The 11,332-nt window shown below is 44.2% G+C and overlaps 1 protein-coding gene across 1 annotated transcript; it reads right to left on the bottom strand.

Moving 5' to 3' along the window:
- Positions 1 to 1,760: 1,760 nt before the first annotated feature.
- Positions 1,761 to 10,978, bottom strand: KLHL11 (kelch like family member 11). Its single transcript, XM_080976726.1, has 2 exons — positions 10,319 to 10,978; positions 1,761 to 7,622 (listed from the first exon to the last, which is right to left on the bottom strand). Exons 1-2 carry the CDS (start codon positions 10,861 to 10,863, stop codon positions 6,044 to 6,046), a joined length of 2,124 nt encoding a protein of 707 aa, XP_080832852.1. The 5' UTR covers positions 10,864 to 10,978; the 3' UTR covers positions 1,761 to 6,043.
- Between the last annotated feature and the right edge of the window lie 354 nt (positions 10,979 to 11,332).

The following is an 11,332-nucleotide window of genomic DNA, read 5'->3' as shown; positions in this document are numbered from 1 at the left end:
CAAAATCCTTAAGGCCAGGAAGTACGACAAGAGGAAATGCCGTCTGCGCTGGGATCACTGTTTTGCACTGTTTCTAAGGGCCGATGAAAGATGTCCAGGCTGAACAGCGGCGCAACCCAAGACCTGCCTCTGCTCTGTTTATTTCTTCCGAAGGCTGGAAGGTGTTCGAAGTGTATGTACTTAGTCCAAAACAGTGTGTAGTTCGCCGTGGAGGCTGTAGGTGTCGCAGAAGAGCAGGCAAGCTGGCCCCGCCACGTGACACTTCCTCCCTCTGCATACCACCTTTGCTTGTTTCAAGTGCAGGTCCTGCTCCAGATTCTCCACGTGGACGTCTATGGGGGAAGGTGAAAGGGCCCTAGCTCAGTGGAATCTCATACTCCGGCCTGAGTCTCTTGGAGGATGTCTCAAGCAGGTCACTGAGCAAGATGGGCCAGGGGGTTTGACTCAATTCACTGCCTTTCGTTATGAAAACCAAGGAATTCTAGGCCAAGACATCTGAAGGTAGCCCTGTTTAGGGGAGCTTTTCATGTTTAACACGCTATTGTATTTTAATATTTTGTTGGAAGCCACCCAGAGTGGAACCCAGCTGTCAATATAAACATGTTTGTTTGGAGTAAGGTAAAGGGACCCCTGACCATTAGGTCCAGTCGTGACCGACTCTGGGGTTGCTGCGCTCATCTCGCTTTATTGGCAGAGGGAGCCGGCGTACAGCTTCCGGGACATGTGGCCAGCATGACTAAGCCGCTTCTGGCGAACCAGAGCAGCGCACAGAAACGCCGTTTACCTTCCCACCGGAGTGGTACCTATTTATCTACTTGCACTTTGACGTGCTTTCGAACCGCTAGGTTGGCAGGAGCGGGGACCAAGCAATGGGAACTCACCCTGTCGCGGGGATTTGAACCGCCGACCTTCTGATCGACAAGTCCTAGGCTCTGTGGTTTAACCCACAGCGCCACCTGCGTCCCTCAAACCCAGGTGTCAATATAAACATGTTTGTTGGAGTACGTACACCAAATCTGCTAAAACCAGTGCTTTTTGTTCTTATGGGTACTCCCAGAAGAGAATTTCAGACTTTTGCGCTTTTTATAGAAACATTCTAAATTCCTATATGCTTGCCAATACTGGATTTATTGCACCCCAATAGCTTGGAGCTAGACTAATTTTCCATAGGCCTCGTTATGATCAATAGAAACACAGAATTGTTGGAAGAGACCCTGAGGATCATCTAGTCCAACCCCCTGCAATGCAGGAATAAGCAGTTGTCCCATACAGGGATCAAACCTGCCATCTTGATGTTAGCAGCACCATGCTCTAACCAACTGAGTTATCCAGGCTACATGAAAACTTAAGTTCATTATGACTAACTTCACATTGATTTCAATGAAACCAAAGTGCAACTAATTTAATTGCAGTCCAACCCACAGTAATTTGCTAACATAAGACAGCTTGGACAGGTAGGCTAAGCTTTTGTCAATTTTCTACAGCTACAAGACTGACAAAATGATGAATACCGAACATTCCCAGTCACTATCTTTGATGCAGTCCATTTTAATTCATTCTTCTTGTCCAAGTGACCAAAACTGGGATAAAAAATGGGGACTGAAGACTTTCCTTCATGGCTGAAGAATGCCCCAACCACAAGCTGAATTTGAAGGCAGGAGACAAATGGGATCTAAATTCCCCAGACTGTTGGGGAATACTGTTCTGGAACACATCCATAAACAATTATGAGCAATAACACGAAGCAGTCAGAACAGAAATAGAGAAATAAAATGTTTATTGAGATCAAGTTTAGTGTTACAGAACCGTAGTACAACATATATTGATTTGCAGGTTTAAAAAATAGACTTTAGGGACATAGCTTCAAAAGGACTCTACCCAAAGGGATGGATGTCTGCTTTTCATTATATGAAGCTTATGTTACCCAGTTTATTAAGCAGCAGACACAAGGCAAATTGGGGCTGGAATGAGGAAGAAAAAAAAAAACCATGTGTTGTTTTCGAGGTTCACTGATCCATGAGAGATTATTGGGACTACCAACTAACTTTTAGACTTACATTCAACGCCACCTTAACTGGGCTCAGGGGAAGCAAGGAGAAAAATGGCTTCCAACTAGGATAGCTTTGTGGCAAGTGTCCCAGAAATAGGGAGGCAGAACAGACTGATGTGCATACCGCCAATTCAGCTTGGCTTCTGTGAGCAGATGTTTCCCTGGAATACTACTATTATTATTAAATGATAGGTGCTCATACTAGTAGCACTTCTATGTGGCCTCCTAAAAACGGACCACTGGTCACACTGCAAATACTGGTATCTTAATTTTTATATATGAATTCTGCCCTCCTGTGGTTAGAGGCTGCAGCAAGCACAGAGGAGTCATTCGTGGCAATGTTGCAGAGATTACAGAAATAACATTGCGTTGACATGACTGTTAACTCTCACTGTGCAAGGGTAAGCCTCACGGAAATACACAGACACAAGACAGATGTTTAAATCTACTAATGGAAAGACTATGTAACCTACAGACAGTATTACTTCAGTAATAATGTCAGCTCAGGCATCAGAGAAAGATCTAGCTGTGTCCACTAGCATCACAAGAGGAAGGCAGTGTGTGAAACATGCATTCAGCCATAGCAGAGAATCAGTACAGCTTAAGAGAGATTGTCTTCCCAAGTCTGACAGCTGGCATGCTTGCCTGTTCTGTAACTCAACTGCAATTTTCTTGACGTCTTTTAAGTTGCTGAGAACAAAAGGGCCTATCTATGGTGAGTAGCCCTATCGTAGCCAGCGAAGTACACGTCCAATGATTTGGGGCTCTCAGTGATGTTTAGAAATGTAGCCTACAGCTATCAGTCTTCACCAACTGGGAGTAATCTGGATGGTCCAACAGGATTTCCCTTTGCCAGGCAACAATAATTATCAACTGCTGTGTTTCATCAAGGAATGACATGACTAAGTAGATAGGACTTTTGCATGCAGCACATGAGCTGTGCTATTCAGGGGGGCTAAGAGGCACTCGGAACAACGGAGCAAGTTAGTAGCCTAACATCCGAGTATACATTAAGAAGTCCCAACATTTAACACTACATGTGGAACAATGGGACTGTTCTCTAGTGTGCTCTTAACTCTCCATGCAAACAGAAATCTCAAAGCAAGACATGTAGACACTTGTATACTAAGTGACTGGCATTCACAAGCAACATCCAAAGTGACATAGGATTTAATTTAAAAAGCAAAGCTTACCAGCCAGACTGAACAACTGCACAGATACAGTACACAGTCAATATGATTATACTCTTTTGTGGTGACTACCAACCATTCTGCACCGCAGGCCAGATAATCTGTCATGAAACCTCAAAACTTGTGTTGCATTTCAGCTAGTGTTTCATTTAACAGACACACATAGGGCCGTGTCTCCACTACAAGCTTAAACTGCTTAAAGTCTCATTGCTTTTCCCATTCAATCCTGGTGCTGTGAGAAATTTCTAACATACAACATTCAGACCTTGTAAAAAAACCACAATTCCCAGTTTTTAAAGTTTGTTTTCCATATAGATGCATCCAAAATTTGATGCTAGGCAAAGATTCTGTGTATTTCTCTTAATCAGTACCTCTACCAATGGACTTAGCAGCGCTGCTTGAGCCCTGAATTTTCAACAAGCTTTTTGAAGTATCTATCTTCTCCATAAATAATTGGCTGGTGCATACAATATATCTTAAAGCAAGCAAGTGGGTATTACTGGACTCTTAAATGTTTGTGACTTCCTTTGTTTGACAAGGCTGCGTTAGTCTGAACTTGATAACAAGACAGTTATTTAATGAACACAGAATTCTAATCCAAAATATATATTGTAAAAGGCAATTATTAAGGGTCAAATGCAAGTCAAGAAAACCTGTGCACACCCATGCAGTTTAAAGACTTACCCCACTGTATCAGACATGAGTTATGCTTCTTGCTAAATTGGAAAACAAGAATTGACAGTATTTAAGTCCCTGCTGTTTAACAATACTGTAATTAACTTTCATAACAATCTTGATCAATGCAGATTTCTCACATACTGATTTCTCCTTGTCCCATCTCAATTATCCTGAATTAAGCATCATATAAACCTGAACAAGTTAACAGAGGGGAAACCACCAAAAGACATAGGAAGGGCAGAAACCAGGGAAAATAACATTTGAGCTTTTTTGGAGAAACTTGGAAATAGTGACCAATTTTATTCCAAGTATTCTACTTACACAAGAGCCCAGTGACTGCATGACTCAGGTCTTGATCTCACCTGAGGACTTCCCTTTAACTTTACCATCACACCTTAAGCTTCTGTACACATTGACAGTGGAGTGGAGGGGGCACAACTGCCTCATGTCAACAATGATGCCAGAAGTAATTTATTGAAGATAATAGTAGGGGCAGGATAAATACTGCCACTGTATGTTTGGGTGTCAGTGGAGGGTAGGGGGAGGGAAGTGATGAGGCCAGAGGAAATCAATGAGAAACCTGCCTTGGATAACTTGGTAAGGTATCAGTAGAAAGTGGTCACATTGATCCCAAAAGGACAAAATTCACAAAGGTAAAATGAAATATTTTGTTGGACCAACTTACGATATTACAGAGTTTCATTAATTATTTACTGTGCAGTTTGCCTGCCTGAGAAATAATTCTGTAATGGTCTAAAGCTTAAGTGTGCCCCTAAGTTGGACCAGTAAGTTACATCTCCAATAAAATTAACAAAATTCTAGAGAAAGCAAACACCTTGCTTTTTTGAGGGACGAAAGCAGCACAGAACTTCCACCAGACTCAAATAATTTTTCTCTATTTTATTTTCTGCCAAAACACCATTAAGACATTGGTGAGACTTGGACCCTTACTATCAAAATTATAACTGAGGCAACTGTTCCACTCCAACCAGTCTCAAGTACTCAACACAGTCAGAACAAGGAATGGAGCATCATAAAGGCAAATATATTTGATTGTCAAAGGCAGGTTGAGTGTTTTTTTTCCTAACCAGACTTACCTGAACACACAGAGTTCATTGAGCTTTCTCCCTGCATTAATGAACCCCCAATTCCTTCAGATTATGAATTTGGACTTGTAGTGCTTATCTTTTTGGTCTTTCCACTCATTCCTTTAAGGCCACAATCCTGAACCATATACATATTAATTTTATTGAAATCAATGGGACTACTCCAAAGTAGAAAAGGGCATCACCAAAAATTACAGTGAAACCCTCAAAAGTAAGGACTCTGAAATCTTTTAATATAGGACTGAAAATAATTCAACTATTAGAATATCTGGTTTTCACCACAATCTCTTTGTAAACGCAAATGCTTCTAGATAAATATAACTATAAAATATTTATAAGCATAGGAACGTTTTGAAGTTCTGTGAAAGATTGTGCTTTACTTATAATATATAGGGGTTGGTTTGTTATTAAACTATTGCACATGGCTCCAAGTTTAAGAAAAGCAAGCGCATTCATAGCAATTGCAGATTTTTTTTTAAAAAAAAGAAACAATTTTGCAAAAGCAAATAAAACTAATAGGTTAAAATGCAACTTTTGAAATGGTATGAGATTTATCAGTATTTTAAAGTAAGTAAAAAAATACTTCACACAGCCTGTATAAATGCTTTAAGAGGAGTGAGAAGCTCCAGTACACTGGGAAATTCTCCTTCACCCACACCTAAATGGAATAAACTCCAGGGAAAGGGAGGGGAGGGCCTGTGCTGTGACACTGGACATCTGTGAACACATCTACAGATTTCCAGAACAATTATTTTGCTGGGCTCTATATCTGCATCCCATCTGTGGGGGAAACTAAAGGATTGAAGAGCTTGAAAACTATGCCTACCTCCATATTATGGCTAAAATACATCCAAGTTCACATGTGATGCTCACAATCCTGCCAACCTATTTAAAGCCCAGAAAACTAGATCCCCTTCAATAATCCTCAGTGCCTAAACATAACTGCTTAGGTTACAGTTGGAGGACCATGCTGAGCATGGCAAGACAGAAAGGCATTTTTCAAACTCCATTTATTCAAGTTAGCACTCTATCTGTGACCGTGGCATCCTCCGCAAGCTTAAGGAATGACGGTGTATCTCCTGCATCTGCCGGATCCGGTCCTTCTGCCACATTAGGTTTTGCGGCATTGGATATCGCTGGGTACCATGCAAGGACCGGAAGGGGATTCTCACATGACAGGCTGTTGCACGACAGCGAGGCTGGGGCATGGGAGGGAGCAACAGCCAGCGCTTCCTCTCAGCACAGTAGCGGTAAGCCTCTTTCCTGTATTGTTTGTCTGTGTCATCACTGTTCTTCCATCCACCTATGATGAACACATCATCTTTGTAATAGCAGACGGCTGCCCCTTCAATACTAAGAACCTCTGGTGGTAAACTTTCCAGAATGTCATCAGACACCTGGCTAGAGATCTTTCTCTTGACTTCCTCATGATCCTGTGGGTAGCTCCTAGGACAACATGAGGCTGTGTGGTAAAAGTTTGTGTTGGCCACAGCCATCTGAAAACAACAATAGTTGTCCAGGAGTGGCAGAGACTCAGAATCCTGCCACTGTCTTGCATCTACGTCATATCGGATGATGACAGCTCTTAAGCCTTCCTCACTATCCCCGTCAACCGGGGTTCGGGCAGCCATATACACAAACCTGTCATCTACAGTGACTACTTTGACATCCCGAAGTATCTTTGGTGCAGACTCCAAATTTTGCCACTTGTCTTGATCAGGGTGGTAGACAGCTACATCTTTGAAACCAGGGATAAAATTCCCATGCCCACCAATGCTGTACAGGCTCCCTTTTACCTCGGCAAGGCCAAAAGAATGCTTCCTGGTTATCAGATTGGAAACCTGCTCCCAGACATTTCGATTTGGGTTGTATCTTTCTACAGTTTTGGCAAAGCCAGGCTCCATGGATCCTGCTACATAAACATAGGATTCTGTCACTACAACAGCATGTCCATCGAGATGATTGTGTATGTGAGGTAAATTCACCCATCTATCTTCGTCAATAAAATACCCCACACACTCACTCAAGTAGTCGCCTCCCTCGGACACACCACCAATAACCATGATAACATCCATGTTTTGCCCAAAGCGAGGCAGGCATGTTGCAGAAGTGACTTGTTGGAGGGTGCCTAACTGCAAATTCTCAGCCCTGAGAGCATGGCTTTCTACTGCTTCTGACACAAGATTGAGGCAAGCTTCATCTCTGGATACAAGCCTTTCAGATTTGACATGTCGGGTCAGGTAAGTGGGCTTCATCTGAGAAAGACGGAGAAGTTTAAAGAGTTCCCCAAAGTACTTTTCTCTTTCATCAGGGTTTCTTTGAACCCACTTTAAAACCATCTCAAAGAGAACTTCTTCTGAGTCCACTGTGATTTCTGAATCTGAAAGCCAGTCTCTGATGAGGTGAAATGGCAAAGTGAAAAACTCCTCATCTTGGATGACTTTGTAGAAGTTCCTCCTGATCATGTCAGCAGCTTTCAGTGCCAGTTGATTCAGCGAATACATATGAGCCAAGCTATGGATGGCTACAGAGTTGGAGAGGTTCAGTTTCTTTTTCAGGAATTCCCCACAGAACTCCTTTAAACGCAACAATAAAAACCTGCAAAAGAAATATACATATATTTTAAATAGCTCAAAGAGAGGAGTGAAGAAACGTCATACTATATAACTAACAACTTGTACCCTGCTTTTCACTTTACAAACACCTAATAGGGACAGGCGACATTACCCTTTCTACACCTTCATGTAGCTACATTAAAGATGCTTTAACTGTTCAGCTCCACAAAATAGAAAGTCACATAAAACCATGACACAGATGGGACATGATTTATACAGGTGGGGCAGAAACATTTAATAAGAACTCAACATTCACCTGCATGGTTTCATCTCACCCATCTCCAATCTTGTGCAAAATTCATTGTTCCACTCAGTCTATATACAAGTATATTACCATTATACCCAGTCAGCCCAATGGTCCACCTAGTCCAGTACAGTGGTGCCTCGCTAGACGAAATTAATCCGTTCCGCGAGTCTCTTCGTCTTGCGGTTTTTTCGTCTTGCGAAGCACGGCTATTAGCGGCTTAGCGGCTATTAACGGCTTAGTGGCTTTAAGAAAAAGGAAACAAACTCGCAAGACGTTTCGTCTTGCGAAGCAAGCCCATAGGGAAATTCGTCTTGCGGAACGACTCAAAAAACGGAAAACCCTTTCGTCTAGCAAGTTTTTCGTCTTGCGAGGCATTCATCTTGCGGGGCACCACTGTATTGTCTACTCTTTTCCAACTAGAAATGGTTCCCAAAGACTCAAGTACGGATTTTTTTCCTCCAGTCCCGCTTTCCAATATGCTTTGTAAAGATGCACTAGGGACTAAACCTCAGACCTTATATGTATTACAATCATATGCTCCACTACTGAACTGTTGGCCCTTTTCGAGAACTAACTTCCATGATATGGAAAGTCACAACTAACCGGACAGCATTATCATTTGGGCAGCTTCTCCCCCTTCAGAAACCCATCCTTCTTACAGATCTTCTCCTTAAATCTTGTGAATTTCAAAAACATTCACCTATAAAAAGTAACCCATTTTAAAATAAAATCCAAATTTAATGCAAACATATATCTTAAAAATAAATTCATGGCCCTGTTATAAATTTATGAAGAAGAAATTGGATTTGATATCCCGCTTTATCACTACCCGAAGGAGTCTCAAAGCGGCTAACATTCTCCTTTCCCTTCCTCCCCCACAACAAACACTCTGTGAGGTGAGTGGGGCTGAGAGACTTCAGAGAAGTGTGACTAGCCCAAGGTCACCCAGCAGCTGCATGTGGAGGAGTGGAGACGTGAACCAGCTGCCCAGATTACGAATCTACCGCTCTTAACCACTACACCACACTGGCAATCAGAAAGACTGATTGTCTTTGTAGGTAGGTAGGTAGGTAGGAAGGAAGGAAATGACTGGGAAAATATGTCAGTCAGTCATCATACATCACAGAATTTCATGTATTTATATGAAGGTTGGGGTTGGCAGTTTACCCCACTGACCTAGGTGGGTTGTCTTTACTTCAGCTGTATGTACAACTGGCTCAGCACTCTCTGCGTTAATATTTTTCTGTCTACCAAAGAACATGGTAAGGGAGAGTTTTCATGCATGAGGACAGAAATGACAGTACATGGAGGCGGGGGGGGGTGTCCTCAACAAATGAAATACAAAATATATCTATAACCACAAACTATCATGGAGGTGATTCAAATGATACAGTATCCCTCACACATATCTTATCTAAATCTTGCATTATAGTTCCAAGTGTATTCTAATTAATTGTCCGTAGTTGAAGGGAGACAGTGCCCCAGCCACACCCTTCTCGCCACTTCTGATAATGCCTCATATTCTCCAGTGTCCATTGCATATAAAGTCCCAACCCACAGTGCTAACATCCTGGGGCTGTGCTTTTCCTTTTTTGAGTATGCGGACAAACTTTTTCCGATACTGCTATATACCATATGCTTTCTGCTATATACCATATGTTTCCATACCAAGACACATTATCCAGATTTCTCCCAACATTGTACTATTGTTCTTCTAGTAGGTGCCACCAAAAATGTGCTATCAAATCCTTATAACTTATCTTCTTATTAGATGCTATAAATATTGATAAAATGAACAACTCTGGAATATATTACTATGATTCCATCGAATTTGTTGAGTTGCATTATCTTGACCAGGGCAACCCGAAGCAACTTACAACCAAACAGACAACCTCCCAATTAATACATTAAAACCAAGAGGAAAAAGAAATACATCCCACCCACTTCTAAAAGGCCACGGATAATTAAAGGCCAACGGTCTGGGAGAATAGGAATGCATTTGCCTGACGTCTATCTATGCTGTTGGAATTTTTATTATTTCGGCATTCCACTATGATCCAAAACTTTTCAAAGTATGGGCATGTCAACCATATACATCAGTATGTCCCTTTTACTATGGGTGGGGCAATTAAGATGACAAAAAAACAACCCTGATAAATATACAGTTCTTGTGCTTAATGTGCGACACAGCATACTCCCAATACATCTTGACGTGCCAGCAATCGCAAACTTTTCTTTTAAAAAAGAAGCAGTGCACTGAATGTATTTTCCCCACCCCCACCCCAAAAAATAGTAGAATAATATTTAAAGAAGTGTATCATTCCACGTTAAACGAAGGTTCCGCTCAGTTTCTGATCACTGCTACCAACCCGCCAAGCAGCCGCCCTCCTCTTGAACCCATGACCCCCCCCAACCCCGGCCACCCGCCTCACCTGTCGGCCAGCTCCAGGACCTCGTGGACGTTGCCGGGGCTGACGCGGACGCGGCCCGTGTACATGAAGCCGATGACGGCCTCCACCGTCTCCGGGTCGGGCCCGGCCTCGGAGCTCCATCTGCGCAGCTCCACGCGGCCCGACCGGGACTCGGCGAAGTCCCCCGAGAGGAGAGGGGCGAAGTATTCGGTGGCGGCCGCGAGGACCGAGCGGTGGGCGCGGAACTCCCGAGCGGGCGGTTCGGCGCTGGGGAAGGAGGCTCCGAGGCCGGCGCCCTTCTCCCTCCGCCCCTCCGCCGCCGCCTCCTGCTCCGCGCCGCCGTTACTGCCGCCGGTGAAAGCCAACGTGACGTCACAGAAGAGGCCCAACTGCCGCTGCTCGTTCTGCCGCCAGGCCAGCTCGGAGCAGTGAGCCACGCACGAAAACACCTCCGAGTCGCTCTCCGCGTCCGGGCCGCCCTCCGCTTCCTGGGAGAGGGCGCCGCTCTCTGGGACGCCGCCGTGGCCGCCGCCGTCCAAGTCCCCTCCGCCTCCAGCCGCTGCCATCTTGAGCGCTCTCTCCTCTCCCTCAGCCCGGCTCTAGCTGGTTCTCTTCCTCTTGTGAGGCGGCGTCTCCCGCGTGACCATAGAGACGCAGGGCAGAGCGGCGGAAGAAACAAGGAGCGGGCGTCCGGCCGCTGACGGCCTCCGCGCGCGCCCTGCGTCGTTTCCGAAACATAGACTTACGAACGGGGATAGACGGATAAGCTCATCGCGTGACGGCGGGGTTTCTCTGTGTCCTGCCCTGTCGCCGTCTCTTCCCACGCGGTGGAAAGCTGCTCATAGGAAAGGGCAGAGGGTGGGTAACCAGTGGTCCTCCAGGTGTTGCTGACTTCCAGCTCCCACCGTGGCAAATGGTTGTAATCAGTGCTTTTTCCCCCCTCTAGGAAAAAAGGTCCCGGTACTCTGGTCCCTTGCATTGCAGCGGGTTGGACTGGATGACCTTTGGGGGTCCCATGATTATTGCAACTCCGAT

This window comes from Podarcis pityusensis (genome assembly GCF_964106645.2).
Source record: "Podarcis pityusensis genome assembly, chromosome: 13".
Taxonomy (NCBI): domain Eukaryota; kingdom Metazoa; phylum Chordata; class Lepidosauria; order Squamata; family Lacertidae; genus Podarcis; species Podarcis pityusensis.
Note: the sequence above shows the minus strand (reverse complement) of the source record. Positions and strands in the feature narration are given on the sequence as shown.